The sequence below is a fragment of the Capronia epimyces genome (assembly GCF_000585565.1).
Source record: "Capronia epimyces CBS 606.96 chromosome Unknown aczIQ-supercont1.7, whole genome shotgun sequence".
Taxonomy (NCBI): domain Eukaryota; kingdom Fungi; phylum Ascomycota; class Eurotiomycetes; order Chaetothyriales; family Herpotrichiellaceae; genus Capronia; species Capronia epimyces.
This window is the reverse complement of record NW_006912910.1, coordinates 1,147,659-1,166,863: the sequence shown is the minus strand read 5'-3', so window position 1 is coordinate 1,166,863 and position 19,205 is coordinate 1,147,659. Positions and strand designations below refer to the sequence as shown.

General features: G+C 55.5%; 6 protein-coding genes across 6 annotated transcripts; 3 read left to right on the top strand and 3 right to left on the bottom strand.

The window, feature by feature from the left end:
* Positions 1–1,347: 1,347 nt before the first annotated feature.
* A1O3_08213 (uncharacterized protein) lies at positions 1,348–1,932 on the bottom strand (the record flags this gene model as incomplete). The annotated part of the gene is made up of 1 exon (XM_007738312.1): positions 1,348–1,932. One exon carries the CDS (start codon positions 1,930–1,932, stop codon positions 1,348–1,350), a length of 585 nt encoding a protein of 194 aa, XP_007736502.1.
* A 1,988-nt stretch (positions 1,933–3,920) lies between these two features.
* Positions 3,921–6,522, top strand: A1O3_08212 (cytochrome P450 oxidoreductase; the record flags this gene model as incomplete). Its single annotated transcript, XM_007738311.1, has 7 exons — positions 3,921–4,070; positions 4,159–4,211; positions 4,325–4,487; positions 4,636–4,878; positions 5,030–5,224; positions 5,537–5,913; positions 6,054–6,522. The coding sequence occupies 7 exons, from the start codon at positions 3,921–3,923 to the stop codon at positions 6,520–6,522; spliced, it is 1,650 nt and encodes a 549-aa protein (XP_007736501.1).
* A 1,627-nt stretch (positions 6,523–8,149) lies between these two features.
* On the bottom strand, positions 8,150–9,935 carry A1O3_08211 (uncharacterized protein; the record flags this gene model as incomplete). The annotated part of the gene is made up of 5 exons (XM_007738310.1): positions 8,150–8,248; positions 8,310–8,664; positions 8,739–9,238; positions 9,343–9,549; positions 9,630–9,935. 5 exons carry the CDS (start codon positions 9,933–9,935, stop codon positions 8,150–8,152), a joined length of 1,467 nt encoding a protein of 488 aa, XP_007736500.1.
* A 2,308-nt stretch (positions 9,936–12,243) lies between these two features.
* On the top strand, positions 12,244–14,238 carry A1O3_08210 (uncharacterized protein; the record flags this gene model as incomplete). The annotated part of the gene is made up of 2 exons (XM_007738309.1): positions 12,244–12,935; positions 13,014–14,238. 2 exons carry the CDS (start codon positions 12,244–12,246, stop codon positions 14,236–14,238), a joined length of 1,917 nt encoding a protein of 638 aa, XP_007736499.1.
* Positions 14,239–15,188: 950 nt separating this feature from the next.
* A1O3_08209 (uncharacterized protein) lies at positions 15,189–15,935 on the top strand (the record flags this gene model as incomplete). The annotated part of the gene is made up of 3 exons (XM_007738308.1): positions 15,189–15,381; positions 15,507–15,739; positions 15,900–15,935. 3 exons carry the CDS (start codon positions 15,189–15,191, stop codon positions 15,933–15,935), a joined length of 462 nt encoding a protein of 153 aa, XP_007736498.1.
* A 530-nt stretch (positions 15,936–16,465) lies between these two features.
* Positions 16,466–18,232, bottom strand: A1O3_08208 (acetolactate synthase I/II/III large subunit; the record flags this gene model as incomplete). Its single annotated transcript, XM_007738307.1, has 1 exon — positions 16,466–18,232. The coding sequence occupies one exon, from the start codon at positions 18,230–18,232 to the stop codon at positions 16,466–16,468; it is 1,767 nt and encodes a 588-aa protein (XP_007736497.1).
* Positions 18,233–19,205: the final 973 nt, after the last annotated feature.

The window sequence follows — 19,205 nt, the reverse complement described above, 5'->3', positions numbered from 1 at the left end:
CGGTGACACTTCTCCATGAAGGGTTTGCATTTCCGCACTTCGGCCGCGTGGTTGACCTCCCAGTAGCGGTGGAATTCTTCGTGCGAGACGTCGGCTCTCTTGTGCACGAAGAGAGAGATTTTCAACAATCGCTGACGAGTCATTTTTGGTGGAAGGTGTGGTGTGGTTGGGTGTGGTGTGGTATGGGATGGTTCTCAGAAGGGTTGGTTTGAATCTGGGTCTGTGGCTCCTTCAATGCCGAGCGAGATATAGACAGGGACAGGGACAGAACAGAGAAATAAGCAAGAGACACTGGAGCAGTAAATAGTAAATGGTAAATAGTAAATAAAGCCAGCGGACAGCGGACAGTGGACAGTGGACAGTGGACAGTGGACAGTGGACAGTGGACAGTGGACCAAAGGAAACTAACACCAAGGTCTTAATCCTAGGTAGATAGTAGATGGTAGGTACCGCAACCTATCCTTATACACTGTACGATAGTATGTAATATATACGTACTACGTACGACAGTAACAGTATACTGGACCTCGGGTCGACAATACAGGGTGGACCGTTTTCACCTGACTTGGACTCCGTGAAGGGACGAGGGAGGAGAGGAGAGGAGAGGATGACCGGCCATCTCCATCTGCATCTCCGGCGATTCGGAGAGGGTCTCCCGTTGGTTGATATCCTATCCTGTCTTGTCCTGTCCTGTCCTTTTCTGTCCGGCACGGAATGCTTCGTATGGATGCAGTATGCAGTACATGCAGTGCAACTGAGTTCTCCGTACAGCTCTCTGCACTGTGCCGCCGGCGTAGCATAAGGAACTGACTGATTGTCCAGTGTCTATACTACAGTATTTAGACCTTAACCCAGCCGGCCGGAGAGTCTAGCCACTAGCCACCCACGCCGAGGTACGATACTACGCTATAGTATCTAGATACTACCCATACAGCGACAACGGGTTCCCATTCACAGCGGGCTAGCTATGGCTTCGGCTCTGGCTTCAGCTCCATATAATTGCTTGGACGTCGGCCGGCACATACAACCAGGACTGGTAGGTCAAGAGAGAAACTCAGGCACAGACAACCATGACTATTAGGCGAAGAGAGAAGCTTAGGCACATACAACCAGGACTATTAGGTGTGGAGAGAGAAACCGAGTGTTTAAGTTGAGGCTGCTTCGATTTTGGTCGCGTCTGGTTCCGTGAGCGGCGATGAAAAAGGTGGGAAGGTGTGGAAGACGAAGACGACGACGAAATCCAAACATGGGAGAAGAAGAGTCGGCGCTGCAGTAGGACTCATCTCATTTCATGATACAGTAAGGACACAGGAATCGGAATCATATCCCCATCCCTAGGGTTGCCATCTAGAACGGAATATCCGTCCTCTTGCCAATATCCGGCCTCTTCTTGATACTCTTCTCGTCTTCGCCGGCCTCGAGCCTGCGAATCAAGTCTTCAGGGTCGAAGTCAACGCCGATGGGATTCTCCTCGAATTTAGGCCCGGTCATAAAGGCGGTGGCGTCGTCGTTGTTGTCGAAGTTGTCGACTTGGGTCTCGATCTCGTTGCCATCCGGGTCGCGGTAGTAGATGCTGGTGGTGGGACCGTGGTTGACGGACCAGAAGGGGAGGATGCCGTGGGCCTTGCGCTGGCGATACGCCAGGGCCAGATCGTGCAGCGTGTCGAAGGAAAACGCGATATGGGCCAGCCCGGCCGACTCGGGCAGTCGGTCCTTGACCCCGGGGAAGATGCCGATGGCTATGCGGTGGTGCTCGTCGTCGTAGGTCAGGAACGACAGGAAGTCGTTCTCGTAGCTGGCTTCGGCGCCCAGGAATGTCTTGTAGTAGTCGACCATGGCCTTGAACTTTTCCGCCTTGGTTTTCAATACCACGTGCGCCAGTTTTTGCGGCTTCGTCACCACCGGTCCGGGGTTGTCGAAGGAGATGGCCATGGTGGATGGTGGATGGTGTAGTGTGTCGGGGTTGAGATTGATATAGAGGTGTGGTGCGAGTGAGGGTGAAAGTGGGAGTGACGGTGACGGTGAGAATCTCAAGATCTAAGGTCTTGTAAGAGGTATGAGGTGGTGGTGGTGGTGGTGGTGGTAGTTGTAGTGGGCTGTGATGTAGCTTGCGTCGGTGCCGGTGCCAGTGCGGTGACGTTGACGATGACCAAGGGGGCTAAGACGATCTCGTTGGCTTACGGATACAGAGGACAGAGTACAGCACAGTGCACACGTATGTATGTACGGAATACTCCGTATATATGTATGGGGTTTGTTTTTCTCCCGGGTTTGTTAAGGGAAAGGGAACCAGTTACCACGGAGGACTCTGTAAATCCCCCGCGTCCTACCGCAAGCACCGCACCTTAGTAAAGGCCTGGTCCGCTGGGACTGGAACCGAATCTTTCGGCCGGCGACGACGTGCATGCCCGGATCCTTGGCTGTTGAGGGGTGAGGAGAGCAACATCGCCACGAGCACAAGACCAATGAGGTCAGCCCGGTCGAATTCCCGAGGCCGAACAATAGTAGATAGTGTCCATCGTGTGTTGGCCATACGGCATGGACGGAGCAATTGCGGGGCAGGCTGTACAGCACTCGGTCCCATAGCTTCAGGAGCCTGAGCCCCAGGTGGCTAAGGAGGCTAAGGGAGTCCTAAGCCTCCTTGGCCCGTCACCCTCCGTACCCCTCCTTTCTCCTTTCTTTCCCCGGAATTCCAGGCCTAAGGGGCTAAGGGGCCCTAAACAGGGGTATCGGGGTATGGCCACGTCTCCCCCAGGCCTGTGCCCCAGCACCAGCCCCAGTCCCATGATTTTACGGAGTACACAGGAATATCATTCAAATGTTGATACCGAGTTATCCGTACATCAGGGCGGTCGTCACCAGGAGCCACAAGGACTGGTTCAAATACACCCCCTGGTGATATCTAATCAATCTTCAGACAGCTCTGTATCGCTTGGCTGGCTGCTCTCGCCTGTCAACGAACGAGTCATTCTCATTGTTCAATCTTGCACCACCTCGAGTTCGACACCCAGAATGACAGCCAGTGCCCATGTCCCTCGTTAGCAAGTTGAGATCTGCATTGCACTGACGCGGGGCCACGGCCACGGCTTACGGCCAGTCGGAGGAGGAGGAGACAGAATGTTCGGCTACTTTGCCCCCGAAACCCATGTCCAAGTCTCGTTTGGTTCGGGTTGTCTGATCTGCCTTGCCAGTGCTGGACTGGGTTGAGTTAAGCCCGGTTTCTTTTGCTGGGCGGCCAGGGCCTGATGAAATGTGCAATTATTTGTGCAAAGATGCGAGTCGACTCGACTTGACGCTGTCCGGGGCTGCTGGGGGCTCACACCCACACTTGTGGAATGGGAGGGGCTGATGGCGTTCGAACCGACGTCCTGTACAAGACATGTGCAGTTGACTCCGTAGGCGTACATTACTTCAGCCTTCCTCGAGATCCAATACACAGCAGCAGGGGATGACATAAATAGACAGATGATTCGACGACGAAGTCTAGGTTCATCGCGATGGAGATTATCACAAGCGAAGACTGCGTCCAGGAGACAGCAAGGACAATAATCTGAAGGACGTAGTACTGCGTACATAGTATGGAATATGGATTATGGAGTATGGCGTCTGGAAATATACAGTACGAACAATCACAATCAACTCCTGCTGGTTGGCCGGGCCGTAGAGGGCGAGGAGCGAGGAGCGGCCTTAGGCTAAGACGCCTAGTTTGGAAGGGCAGCACCTGACATAGCCCATAAATATCATATCACAAAGACCTGAGGCCCCTACACCTCCAACTCCACCACTCTGGCCTACAGTATACAGAATAAAGTACACCGTACACAGTACTCAGTAAACAGTACACCCTGCTCACAGTACAGACGCGAGGACTACCACCGACGACCGAGGATCAAGGTTCAGGAACAGGGAACTCTCCCGACATGACTCTCCTCTCTGTTTCCGTCTGGGCTGTCCCCCTGTTCGTGGGGACCGTCATCTACTTCCTCGCCAGTGTTTTGAAAGTGGGCAGAAGAGCCCCAGGCCTGCCACCGGGGCCTCCCACCCTTCCCATCATAGGGAATCTTCATCAAGTAAGTGAGCTCACCTGAGATCTGATCGACTGGGGAGAAAAAGAAAGAGAGACACCGCGCTGACCAGACGAACGTTGGTGATATGCAGATGCCATCCAAGAATCCACATCTTCAATTTCAGAAATGGGCGCAGGAATACGGGTAAGTCCAGTCCAGTAGTCGTCAGACAAGGCTCTTTCTGCGTCCCTCCCTCCCATCGAACCCCGGGCTGTGGACGCGCCTCAATCTTTTTTCTAACAGCATTGTCTCTCCAGACCAGTCTACTCTCTCATTCTGGGCACCAAGACCATGGTCGTCCTTTCGTCCGATCAGGCGGTCAAGGACTTGCTGGACAAGAAGAGCGCCATCTATTCCGACCGTCCGGACATGTTCATCGGGCAGAAGATTGCCAGTGGGAATCTACGCCTGGTGGTGATGGTAGGCGACCCAAAGGCCCCCAAAGCCGCGATAACCCAAACCCATCAACCTCTAACTGACTCCTGACTCCTGACTCCTGTCCTGATTGTGGTTGTGGTCGATGTCGATAGTGATTGACTGACTATTTGTGTCTTATTGGAATATCTAGAGATACGGCGACAACTGGCGCATGATCCACAAGATGGTCCACAACATCCTCAACATCAAGGCCGCCGTCACCTACGTGCCGTACCAGGACCTCGAGAACAAGATGCTGTTGACGGGCTTGTTGGACTCGCCCGACGAGTTCCTCAACCACATCCGCCGCTTCAGCTATTCGTTGGCCACGCAGATGATCTTTGGCGTGCGCTGTCCAGACATTAACGATCCAAACATTCAGCAGTTGTTTTGGGTGCGTATTTGACTTTCCAATATGAATATCCCTGCTCTCCTCAACTCAACTCAGCCCTGCTCTGCTCTGCTCTGCTCTGCTTCGCATACTTCTTGACGCAACATCAACATCTAGTCCATCTAAATAACTAACCTGTTTCTCTTCTCTCCAGAGTTTCGAACACTGGGGTGAATTGGCCGGCAGTGCCAGCGCCCAACTGGTCGACCTGTATCCCATTCTGCAGAAACTCCCGCGAGCCATTGCGCCCAATGTCAGATATGCGGAAAACCTGCACGAAATCGAGAAGAAGCTCTACGTCGGCCTTTGGATGCAGGCCAAGCGAGGACTGGAGAATGGTACTGGACTGGTAAGAAGTATTCTGACATGCTGATATATTGTACTTGTATACTCACACTCACACCTACACCACACCCATCCCTTCTCTCTCTCACACATTGGCACATACTGACAAACAATCTCTTCCTCTCCCCCTCCTCTCCCCTCTCCCTTTCCGTCCATCAACTCACGCACCCTCCCCCTGAGCCTTGAGCCTTGAACAGGACAGTCACCTCGAGTGGTACATACTACTTACTGGTTGCCACCCTGGAAAGTGGACACACAAATCCAAAAGACCTTTGTTCCTGTTGATTTACTAACGTCAAATCCACCAACTCAACAGCCATGTTTCTGCAACGACGTCCTCCGAGCGCAACAGACGGAAAAATTCACCGACGACGCGGCCGGCTACATGAGCGGGTCGCTGCTCGAAGCCGGGTCGGACACGACGTCGTCGACGCTGTACGGCTTCATCCAGGCCATGCTGGTGTGGCCCGAGGTGCAGAAAAAAGCCCAGGCCGAGATCGACCGCGTGGTCGGGCCCGACCGACTGCCGACCATGGACGACTACGATCAGCTGCACTATATTCGATGCTGCATGAAGGAGAGTCTGCGGTGGATGCCGACCATCATTCTGGGCGTGCCGCACGCCTCCACCAAGGACGACACTTATGGAGAGTATATCATTCCGAAGGGGAGTACTGTGGTCGCTAACGTGTGGTAAGTCTGCGTTTGACTGTCTCGTCTACACGTATCTCTCAGCCCAGCCCAGCCCAGCCAACTCATCTAACTCATCCAACTCCTCCAACTCCCCTAACTCCCCCAACTGAAGTTGAACTGACTGATTTCTCTCTGTGTAGGGCAATCCACATGGATCCCAATCGATGCCCCGAACCGCGCCGCTTCAACCCCGACCGGTTCAAAGACGACTTCACCACCCTCTACCAGTCGGCCAACGGCGACCCGGCCAAACGCGACAACTTCAACTTCGGCGCCGGCCGCCGTCTATGCCAGGGCATCCATATCGCCGAGCGGTCGCTGTTCCTCGGCATCTCGCGCCTGCTGTGGGGGTTTAACGTGTCCAAGCCGCTGGACAAGGTCACAGGCAAGCCCATCACGCCGGACATTGACGACTTTGTCGGCTCGCTGACCGTCATCCCGCGGCCCTACAAGGCCGTCATTGAACCCCGCTCGCCCGAGAGGACCAAGGTCATGCGCGACGCCTGGGCCGACGCCCAGAATCTGTTGGATCCCGTCACTAAGCAGTGGAAGAAGATGCCTGAGGGCATGGCTTTGAGTACGTGGATGCCGGAGAAGATTGATGTTTAGTCCTGGCTTTGAGGATGTGGATGTCGGAGCGGTGATGATTGAGTCTGTCAAACTTGGGCAGTCCCAGCCTTGCCCTGTAACCAGAAGGCTGGTTTAGGCTATACTATACTATATAGCATGCGATCTCCCTGAAACCCTTTGATAGAGAACATGGAACATTTCAACCTTTGACACAGTCCTGGCCTTGAGTATGTGGATGTCGGAGCGAGATGATTGCCTAGACTGCCATTTGGTGCTGCGATTATGGTGGCCTTGATGTCTGAATCCCGTCCCTGAGTATATGGATGTTGGACCAGAGATGATTCATGTCTGAGTCCCGTCCCTGAGTACACTACGCGGATGTTGGAGCGGAGATGATTCATGTCTGATGTCTGATGTCGGAGTCCATCTGCTCCAACAACCCCCTGGGACTCAGGTCGGTTGATCGGTGTTTGAGCTGTGAGTGTGAGTGTGATTATGATATCAGCGAGCCCGGATGGGATAGATTGGTTCCCACAGACACAACATAGACACAGATCAGACTCACACTGAGAGACACCCACACTCACACTCAAACAAACTCTCTCATATACTCACATATATAGACATAGATAGACATAGATATACAATATAGTGCTTTCAATATTCACTATATGAATTAATCGCTTAGTGTCTAGTGTGTAGTAGGTATCTCTTATTAGTGTCTAGTCCCTAGACCCTAGTATATAGTATATAGTATATAGTATATAGTCCCTAGTGTTTAGTGTTGAGTGTCTACAAAGTATAGTATGCTCCCTCACACGCCAGTCGTCATTCACAGCCTTGTTATCCCCAGCCTTGTACGAACAAGGCTTTAAACAAGATGAGTTCCTACACCACACCACACCACGCCACACCACAATCACCTAGAGCAAAGACCAGCGCAGACCTAGATTATAGATTGCCTAGATCTAGACTGATGGACAGTAGAACTGATACCGATACCAATACTGATACTGATATCTTATAACATCCTACCAAAGTCCCATGGTCGAACCGATACCTTAGACATCCTACTAAAGTCCCATCGCCAGGGATGGTATACTGTGTTCATATATAACATGATCCTCTCCTCGTACTCACGGCGCCAATAGAAAACATTTCCATACTGTCCAGCCGGATTCAGCTCGGCTCGGCTCGGCTCATCACAGCCCAGCTCAACTCAGCTCTGCTCTGTGTCGTCTCTGTCGAGTACCCAGTACCAGTACATAGTGGACTCGCCCGCCTAGTCGCACAATGCCTATGTCCCATGAAGTGAATATATTCCAAAGGAACAAAAGCACTTCCCTAACCAGCCCCGAAGAACTGATTAGAGTTGCCGGGTGCGTGGTCATGGTATGTTGTATGTCATATGACTTCTGTGACTTGTCCAGCCAGGCTCATAAAGGTCTCTTGATATTGTCAGTCATCAGTATCAATTTTGATGGGGTGGCCTGCGGTCAATTCCAATTCAAAGTCCAATTCCATTTCAATCCCATTCCAGTTCCGGCCGAGGTTGAACCCCACCAACACCAGCGCCAGCACAAGATTAACATCAATATCAACTAATGTGTGAAGAATAGTGGACGTAAAGGAAAGGCCAAGGTCAAGCCTAGCCTTAGCCTCAAGATCAACCGACCGAAAAATCCATGACTTTGTCGTCAAAGCCGGCCGGCAGAAAAGTACTCCAGTTCTCGAGTTCGAGATCGAAAAACGGGTTGACGTAGCTCTGGAAGATGAATGTCAGTCAAGAAACCCCCTTTTCAACGAGTTGGACCAGAAAAGCTTACCGCGGTAGGATCATCACACTGCAGATCATCCTCCAGCACATTCCCAGTCCGGTCAGTCATACAATCCGACATGTCTGGCCTGAGTCGCGACGGGTCCGAGTCCATCCCGAGACTCTCGTTTCCGGAATACCGCCGCGAACTCGACCCCCGGGCGACGGCCTCGTGGGCTAGTGCGGCCACCTCTTTGGCAAAGGTGAAGGTGACTTCCGAGTCGGTGGCGATTTGCATTCGGGCAAAGTGGCCGGCGGCCACGTCCATCAAAGCCAGGTCAGACTGGATGCGGGACTGTTGCGGGGTCTGTAGAATATAGATGAACAGGTTGATGAGGGCGTACATGGGGCCGAAAAAGCTCATTCTGGAAAGACATGGCCGAACGGCCAGTTGGTCAGTCAATTTTGTTCAAGTGTGATGGAAACAAAGCGGACTCACGGGACAGGAGTGTTGGCGTCAAAGTGGATGTGTTCAGTTGCCAGGATGGCGCTGCGGCAGGTCTCGGCTACCGTCTGCGTTGATTTTTCCACCTGATTGCGCAGGGCCGCATGAGGCGTCAGACCAACCATGCTCCGACACCACGGGTACGTCAGGGCGGTATGGATGTCGAGGGCGACGTTGAAAAATCCGTAGCGGAGATACATGGCCTGTTGCAGGGTCATGCCGGCCGGCATTCGCTTGAGGTTGATGGGAGATTCGAGAAAGAGAATAGGGTCGACCGATCGCCTCAAGGCGTTGAGTTGCTCGTCTAGCTCCGCCACCGATCGCACCAACAGCTCGGCGCCTTGCTGGAAGGCTCGCACGGTCGAGAGTCGTTTGGACACCACCGACGACAAGCGAGCCAGCCGGATCAAGATGGTGAAGTATTGCAGGTTGACGGTGCTGCCGGCAGGGACTTGGGTGGGAACTTGGCAATTAACGTCGTCGTCGTCGATAAGCTGAAGTAAGGAGAGTCAGCACGAATTGGAGAGAGGCAGAGAGGGAGAGAGGGAGAGAGAGATTCATCTAATAAGTTTCAGGGGGTGGGAAAATGAACACGAACCGAATGGCGCCCCGATTGCGAAACAATCTGCTTCTCCAGACAGTAGGCGGCCCAGAATAGACAGCTGCGGAGGTTGTTTTCGTGCTCGGACGAGTTCCACGACGACACGGGTTGTCGATGAAGGCCCTTGGCCACGGCCAGTCGCAAGGCGTTGGTGCAAAGCATGTACTCGAGACACGGACTGCCAATGTTGTGTGAGTAGTAGGCCTGTCTCAGGTAGTCAGCGTCAGCGGCGATCGTCTTTCGGAGTCAATGAGTGAGTGCCTTCATCTCTCATCTCCTCTTACCATCACGGTCAATGCTTGGACGCCCAGGATGGACGTTCGAAAGTATAGGATTTCGGTATGGGCGGCCAGCGCATTCTCAAACCATCCCCAGGCCGTCTGGTTGGCCTCCAAAAAGGTCTTGGTCTTGGACAGCTCGACGCGAGATCCTGAGGCGTAGATGGCATTTCGCAGTGCATACCACGCCGGATCACTGTCGTTGATGCTACCGTCGAGGTAGCTCCTGAGTTGCGCCTCAAACCAGGGCCGGTGCACGATTCCCAGGGCTGAGTCGAGGGCCTCGTCAAAGTACGCTGGCACGGTTCCCATCAGTCCCAGTCTCCTGCCTATCCAGCTTGAGTTCGGGTCTTACCACGTGTATACCTCCAGGCATCTTCTGGATCGGGCTCAGGTGCCCGCACGGTCGACAGTCTCCTTTCGATTTTCAGGCGGCGAGTGACATACATAGTAAAGGACCTGGCCGCCTCGTTGAAGTTGGAGCTTCCTGTCTTCCGTCCCACCCACTGGATGCCCGGTTTGGAACAAATGGATAGAAACGATCGTGGGCCTAAATCAATCGTCAGCCTCACGGGTCGACATCCCACTATTGTTGTTGTCCTGGTCTTAGACTTACCATGGTATTCCCAATTGGACTTCCCGCAGCCTCCAGTCAGTGAATGAACTTGAATACGAAGACAGCCTGACGGATTGGACATGACCTACTATTTCACTCGATGAGATGCTACTCCTTTCGCGGATTTCCTCAGGAGTGCTTTCATCATAGCCCGCAGTTTCAGACGCGGGGAAGGTGGTGGAAACTGCGTACTCCGGTTCGCAGTCAAAGGTAGAAGAGGTCACGTCGGTGGGCGCCGGGTTTGCTGGAGGCGCCAGCGGGCCGGGGTTCGCGGCCAGAGGCAGACTCGGCTTTGGAAGGAGATTTGAGGGCGTGAGCTGACTGTGACCTTCTGCCGTGTCGTTCTCTGACGTGTACGGCGGAGGTGGAAGTTGGAACTGGCTCATGGACGGTTGTTGATCGGTCGTGCGCGGTAGCAGCTTGACCGGCCGATTGCTCCAGGCGTTGAGAGCATCATGCGATGGGTCGAGAACTGTAGGGGCGGGCTGGAGGGGCTTTAGTGTGAACAGCTTTCGCGAAGGCTGTGTCCGCCACTGCCACGGTCACTTACGGTGGAAGGCTGTTGCGTGAGTAGTGCTTCGACACGGGCCAGTCTCTCTGCCACGTCGTGGTTTGCGCCGCCACGGTCCCTGTTGCGGTATCGAGCTGGACTGGATGAGACGCAAGGCTGGTTGCGATCCAGACAATTTGCACACGGGCCGTGGTCATCGCCATTGCCTGTGCAGAGAGATGGGTCAGCTTGGTCTGGCCTACGTGCGCCCGGGAACAGTCACGGTTGAAGACGAGGTTTGAGGTTGAGGTTGAGGTCGAGGGCAGCCTTACAGCGGATTTTTTTCGCCCGACAGAAGTTGCATGCCACCGACCGCTTGGTCCGTGGATGCTGCTGCATGGGCTGCGGCCTCGAAAGGCCAGCACTGAGCGCAGTGTCTGGTGGAAGGGACATGTTGATGTTGGCCGGTGGGCGGGCTCCCAGGTTGTGGTCAACGTGTGGGAAATGAATCCAGTGGTGTGAGCTGGGAGCTGGGAGCTGGTGAGATGATGGCCTGGAGTGCTGTGAGGTTTTACCCCGGGCGGGGAAGAGCTGTAGATGCAGTTCCTACCCTACAGCAGGACTGTGCAGTACCTAACCCAAGGCAGCGACAGCTACGTCCTGCACATCCTAGGGATAGTTTAGGTGGCTGGGCAGGCCTCAGGGCTCTTTAGGGCCTTTCAGTAGGCCTTGATTGGGCCTTTTTAGCCACACAGAGTGCACGCTGGCCCCTAGACGGCGTAGGCTTAGGGGCCTTAGGGGCTTAGCAGGCCCCTAAACCCCTCAAACGCTCCCCAGCCCGTCCACACTTCCACACTTCCCCGCGTTCGACCAGCAACCACGCGACTTCGCAGGCGTGGGGGGCCTGTGATTGCCACTGCAGCTGCGCCTGCGCCTGCGGCTGCGAGCAAGACCGAGGGCCGCAGGCTTCTCCCCCGCTCTCGGGGGCCGAACATCCGACCCAAACAGGCAATCATCGGCGGAACTGCGCAGCATCTGCCCACTACCTCGGGTTGATCAGCCTGCGCCCGCAGCTGGCTCCCTTCCAAGCTCCTGGAAAATTGAGACACCTCGCCTCGTCTGGGGCCCCTTCTCGCCTTCTCCCCAATCTCCCGGCCGCCTCGGTGGCTCTGGCCGGACACAAACCTGGGGACACTGACACTGGGACCCAGCGTGGCCTCGTGACGCCCGAGCCCTAAAGCCGAGGCCGTGCTAGTGTTCAGCATGACACAGCTCCTATTCCGTCCAGCGTGCACAAAAAGACTTGGTCAGGGTGGCAGGTGGGAGGTGGGAGTTGGGAGTTGGAAGCAGACACACCTCCACCTCGTCCCATAACCCTCAAATCTCACTCTGCTCTAACTGTACCGAAGCCTCTACCTACTCTCCTCAGCCCTGCCCAGCTCAGCTCAGCTTCCACCCACCCGCGGGTTTCTCAATTTGGCTGTTGGAGGCAGCTAGACGGACGTCAGTCAGAAATGTCTGGAACAAACGGCATCAACGACCCCAGCGTCAGCGCCAGCACGACCACAACCACGACCACGGCCACGCAGGCAGACGAGCATGTCTTCTTGCCCCGCGGCACCGTCCTGATCGCAGGAGGCGGTCCCGTGGGACTGATCCTGGCCAGAGTGTTGTCCTACTATGGAGTCCGATCGGTGCTGTTTGAGCGGAATAAGACCACCACCAGCTGGCCTAAAATGGACCTCACCAACGGGCGCTCCATGGAACTGTTTCGCAAACTGGGCCTCGCCGACGACCTGCGACGACAGGGCGTCCCTCCCCATATCGACCAGGACGTCTTGATCTCTTCCGGGCTGGCCAGCAAGGAAGCCATCACGCGGTGGGAACTACCGGGGGTCGATCGGTTCCGACAACGCATTCACGAGCACAACGACGGCACGCAGCCCCAGGAGCCTTACCAGAGACTGTCGCAGGCTCTGTTTGAGAAGTGGTTGAAGGCGATCTGTGACCAAGATCCCCTGATCGAGCTCCACTACGGCAACAAGGTCGAATCGGTGCAGGAGACAGCGGACCATGTCAAAACCACGGTGACGAATGTCGAGACGGGCAAATCGACCGTCTACGTGTCCGACTATGTGGCCGGCTGCGATGGAGCGTCGAGCCGGGTGCGAAAATCCCTCGGGTTTCCGTTGGATGGGGGGCCAGTGTAAGTCGATATCATCTCAACCTTCCTGAAGCAGCCGCCGCAAGCAGGATTCCACTGACCAGGCGTCTCCCCGTACAGTCCCAAGTGTGTGCTGCTGGTGCACTTCAAATCTCGCGACCTCAGCCGTCTCCACGTCCAAGGCCAATTCTGGCATATCTTCTTCCTGTCCGACCACGCCGAGGGCGGGTTTGGCAGCACCATCATCGCACAAGACGAGGTCGATACCTGGACCACGCACCTGTTCCTCCCGCTGGACGCCGAGCCGGACAAGATCGAGTCCCACGACGCCGTCTACCGGGCGTTGGGTGGTCTGCACGGGCCGTACCCGATCGAGATTGACGAGGTGCTCGTCCGGTCAGTCTGGCGGCCGAACATCGCGGTGACACGCCAGTGGAGCAGCGCCGGCCAGCGCGTGCACGTGGCGGGAGACGCGGCCCATCAAAACATCCCCACGGGCGGCTACGGCATGAATATGGGCATCGGCGACGCGTTCGATCTGGGCTGGAAGCTGGCCGCGGTGATCAACGAACAAGCCGGCCGCGACTTGCTGCAGTCGTATGAAGCGGAGAGAAAGCCCGTGGCCCTGCGCAACGTCGAGCGCTCGGGCGTGCACTTCCAGCTGCACGACCGGCTGAAAGACGAGTTCATCGCCGGCGGCGACCCGCATCGGGTGGACGCCGACACGGAGGAGGGCCGCCAGTTGCGGGCTGCCATCCACGAATACTACCAACAGCACGACGGGGAGAACAAGGACTTTGGCATCGAGATGGGCTACCGCTACCAATCGCCCGTCATCGTGCCCGACCGAGAGGCGACGGAGCCGGCGTGGACGCCGTCGCAGTACACGCCGACCTCGTGGCCCGGCGGTCGGCCGCCCCATGTCTTCCTCTCGGACGGCACGGCCATCTTCGACAAGTTCGGCAAACACTGGACGCTGCTGGTGTTTGCTGACGACAGCCAGAACAGCACCAGCGGTCAGGAGTTGGTGGCCGAGGCGGCCGCATCTCTCTCGATCCCCTTGAAAGTGGTCGCTCTGCCCGGCGAGGACCTAGCCAAGAGATTGTACGAGAAGCCGCTGGTGTTGATCCGGCCGGACCAGCACGTCGCCTGGAGAGGAGATCAAGTGTCGAGTCTGCAGGAGGCGGAGAAGCTCCTGAACGTGGTCACGGGTCGGGTCCGGCCGGATTCGACGGCGGGCGAAGGCCAGAAGGCGGCTCCCAGCGTGGCGTTCACTGCCACGCAGGAACTGACCACGCAGGTGGAGGACTTTAAGCTCGAGAAGATGGCCGCCTTTCAGATGTAGCGGACGGGATAGAGTACAAGATTGGTACAATATAGTAAGCACAATAAGTCCAATAGGTACAATAGGCATAAGATGCATACAGTATAGTTCAGGAATACTGGTAGTACAACATCTGTACAATGTATCAAGCAAGGTTCATGACATTGAATCCAACATACCTAACGTGTAGTACTTTGGTCCGTACACCATACACATTACATGTACCAATCCTGGGAAGTACAGTGATATCACGTGCACTGTACGTAGTCAGCAGCATGAACATGGCTTAGTAATGATCATGCCATCGGCCTATCACGGTGTCACCCCAACATGACCTTATCTACACCTCATCCTAACCCTAACCCTAACCCTAACCCTGGCAGAACATTTACCATCCCCATTTACCATTTACCGGGCCCGCTGCGTTGCGTGATTAGGCCGATGTTCGTCCATCCCATCCATCACATCATCACCACTCAAACCTCCCGCCCAGGACAGCACAGCACAGCACAGCACTACACAGCACTACAGACAGCACACCACACCACACCATACACAGCACAGCACAGCACAGCACTACGGAGTACACAGCACCACAGCACTGAGCACAGCCTTGGCCGACCCCCCGATCCCCCATCCACCATCCCACCATACACTGTCCACCGTCCATATCCACTATCCATCGATTCCACTCGCCTCGACGCCTTGTTTGTCCGAAGATCAGCACCATGCCAAAAATCCCCGGTCCGTCGTCCGGGCGTCTGTCAGCGTGTGTCTGTCTAGACAGTCCGAGAGAGCTTGAGCTCTACCCTACAGAGGTCTTTTAATTAGGTTTCGGCTTTCTGTTGGTTGCTCTTGCTCTTTTCTTGTTACTACTCCTACTCCTACATTTACATTTACAGCACCTGTTATCACCGCTGCTACTGCTACTTATCACACCCTTATCACACTACCTCACACCTAATCTCATCATGCCATACACCACTGAAGGCACGGCGTGGCCGACATCGGTCACGCTCCCCGACTCGATCAAAGACCTCATCGCCGTCTTCTACACCCTGGCCGACGACAAGTCCGCCGACGCGGGCCCGCGCATGGCCAAGGAAATCTTTACCGCCGACGCGCATTTCGGCGGTGCCACGGCAGTGCACAAGGGCAGTGAAGGTATGTACGATGCGTGTATAGTAGTTGTGTACCTACCTTCCTTACTACACCTACATTATATACCTACCTTCCCTACTACAGTACTACCCTCCCCCCCAAGAACCCTCACTCACTCACACCAATAGACATCGCACATAGCAGAGTCAACGCGTGGAAAACAGTGACTTCGCGCCGCCACGTCGTGAAAAAGGTCTTTGCTCACGACGCCGCCGGCCACGACCTCCTGCTTCTGGCCGAGCTCGAACAGGGCTTTGTCAATGGGAAGAGCCTGCTCTCGCCCTTCGTCGTGCACGTCGTCGTCGATGCCGACAGCGTCAAGGCGGGCAGTCCGAGATTTAGTTATATGCAGGTCTATGCTGTGAGTGATTTCTCTCTCTGTCTCTCTGTCTCTCTCTCGCTTTCTCTACCCCTCGTTTTTCACTATCTCTCCCTTTCTCCGCGACTGCCTGTTTTGTTACCTCCCCCTCCCTCTTTGTGTATGTGTCTATATGGGCATCGTATTAATCCCTCCTCGACAGGACACCGCCCCCGTGATTGCCGCGTTGAAGGGATGAGGTACTCTGGCATGATACGAGTCACGAGCATAGTATTCGGTCGATGCATCAACAACCGCATCCGCATCAGCACCGGCACGGTTACATATTGATATATATTGAGATACTGAGATATTGACATATATATTTATTGCGACCACTGCAGACCTGATTCCGATACTACACTGAGAAATATACTCGAATGACTTTTGTTCCTTATTGACCTGACCTTACCTTGCCGTGCGTGCTGCGCAAAATATTGAATCTGAATTGACTTTTTTTCTTTCTGTTGACAGTTGACAGCAAGTAGATGGTTGAATCACATCTAGATGCAGCGCTGATCGAGAGTTGAGTTCAGTCTTCCTCATAAGTGACCAACGATCAAGACAATCTTCTCCTTCTCCTTCTCCTTCTCCTTCAACAAACCCTCAGCAACTTGACTTCACTTCAGACCTCCTCAGACGCGATGAACCATCGAGGGAGGTCAGTCTTCCCATACATGTACACCGCACCTCATCAATCGCGATAGTGGAGTCCTCACTCCTCAATCCTCAATCCTCCTCATAGGTGACAAACTCATGCAAGCCCTTGCCCGCCGGTACGACAGGCCAGACGGGACTATGCTGATCTGTGACGACCTCGAGCACAGCGGGGCCCGGCTCGTCGAGCAGCCAGCGCAACTTCTCGTCGACCTGGTCCAAAGTGACACAGCGATCGGCGGCGACGCCGAGGGCGTGCGAGGCCTTGACAAAGTCCGGGTTTTTCTGGCGGTTGTGGGCAAACTTGGCCTGGTAATACAGACGCTGCAGATCCGACACCATGCCCATCTGCTCGTTGTTGAAGAGCAGCACCTTGACCGCGATGTCGTACTGGGCCGCCGTGGCCAACTCGGCAATGGTCATGTTGAAGCTCGCGTCGCCGTCGATGTCGATCACCATACAGTCGGGCCGCGCGCGCTTGGCCCCGATCGCCGCCGGCAGCCCGTAGCCCATGGTGCCCAGCCCGCCCGACGTGATCAGCGTCCGGGCGTGGCGCCAGCGGTAATGCTGCGCCGCCCACATCTGGTGCTGGCCCACGCCCGTCGTGATGATCGTGCGGTCTTTGATCGACAGCCGCTGCGTCAGCTCGCTGAGCTGCGAAATCACCGCCTGCGCCTGGATCAGCCCGGCCTGCGGCTGCGTCGCCACTTTGCTGTATGCCGACAGGGGGAACCGGCGTTTCCACGACTCGATCTGCCTGAACCAGTCTGGTCGGTCGTTGACAAAGGCAGAATCAGAACCAGACCCAGACCCAGACTCAGTGTGTTGTTGTTGTTGCTGTTGCTGTTCCACCAACCGAGTCAATCGCGCCAGGTTGACACTACAGTCTCCCACCACGGTCTCGGTCGACATGACCACCTTGTTGATGTTCTTGGGCGCAATGTCGAAATGCACGATGCCGCCGCGCCGCTCGGCCGCCGCGGCCAGGGCCTGAGGCGCGAATTTGCTGATATTACCAGTAACGCGGTCGTCGAAGCGCGCGCCCAGCGCCAGGATCAAGTCGGCCTCCTGCATGGCCATGTTGGCGTAGCCCGTGCCGTGCAGTCCTAGCATGTGGAGCGCTTTCCGGTCCAGCTCGTCGAACGCGCCCAGGCCCTGGAGAGACGTAGTGACGGGAATGCAGGCTTTGTCGGCGAATTCCGCCAGAATCGCCGGCCCGTCTTCCCGGCCCATCATGCCCTGCCCGACGTACAGGACGGGCTTTTTGGCCATGCGGAGCAGACGGGCCACTCGGTGAAGGGCCCGGTCGGTCTCTGCGTCGTAATCACTCCTCTTGAACTTGGACGTCATGCTGCTTTCGCCGGCGTACAGGCGCCGGTTCAGCTGGCTGCCCACAAACGCCGGTCGGTGGAGGATTTGTTGGCTGACGTGCGCGGGAATCAGGACCAGCACCGGACCCGGTCTCCCGGCCCGGGCGATGTCGAAGGCCTCGTTGATCCGGCGAGGGAGCTGTTCGATCGAGTCCACCATGACGTTCCATTTCGTGCAGCTTTCCGAGATGCTGAGGACGTCGATGTCTTCTCTGGGGTCAAACCGGGGAATCTGTGGTGATGGTGATGGTGTCTGGGAAGCCTGTGCCTGTGGCTGTGGTTGTGATGCCTGAGTACAAAACACCACCATCGGCGTTCCATCGCACAGTGCGTCTTGGAGAGGTGTGACCATGTTGGTAAGACCAGCCCCCGACACCACGAACACCACGCCCGGCTCGCCCGTTGCTCTGGCATATCCCTCGGCCATGTGGCCCGCGCCTTGTTCGTGCCGGGCCAGGACCGTGTGCATTTTGTCTGACTTCAGGACGGAGCTGTATGATGATGCTGCCAGAGACACGGCGCTGGGTGACCCAACTGTGACGATGGTGAGCTTTGTTTTTGGCGGTCGGTTAAGAGCAAGCGAGAGCAAAGACAAGAAGGACAAGAAGAAGGACGAGGATAAGTTCGAGAATAAGATCCAGGATAAGAACAGAACCAGAGAACCAGTTCAATGGTGCCCACTTACATATTTGGTCCACCCCATGCTCGAGGAGCATTTCATGCACGATTTCTCCCGCCGAACAGCCCGCAAACCTGACAACATTTCGGCGGTCAGCTTCATTCCTCTTTAGAGGAGGGGGGGAGGATGGGCATCATGATCATGATCTAGCTTTCTGTGAAGAGAGTCACCATCAATCAGCTGGCCCACTCACTTGAAGTCACCAGCCCGAAGGTCGGTTGTCGGTCGAGGCACCGGCTCCTGCACCTCGCGCCCAACTGAGCCTGACCCTGAGCCTGACCCTGGGTATGGGTAGACCTGGAACGGGAGATGATTTCCATCGCTTCTAGAACCAACGGGTCAGTCTGAGTCCACAACATCGACATGGCTGTCTGAGAAACGCTGCGACGCAAAAAGAAAAGGTGTCTCGATGGAGATGAGATGAAGACGGACGAATAAACTGGGAGGAAAGGGGATGAAGACGGACGAATAAAACTGAAAGGGGATGGACATTGACATGGACATGTCATGTGTCAAGGCTTACGGTTGAGAATGTGCCGTCGCCGGGCTCCTTCGACTGGTGGCAGTTCCAATGCTGCGAGCGGGCGTGGGTGGTTGTGGTTGTGGCTGTGGGTGCGGATGACTCTGAACGTGCCTCCTCCCACTCCCCGATAGTGGTTGATGAGTAGCATTGAATCGTCTCCTCCCCGATAGTGGTTGATGAGTCGTATTGAATCGTCTCCCCCCCGACAGCGGTTGATGACTCTCGAATCGTCTCCCAGGC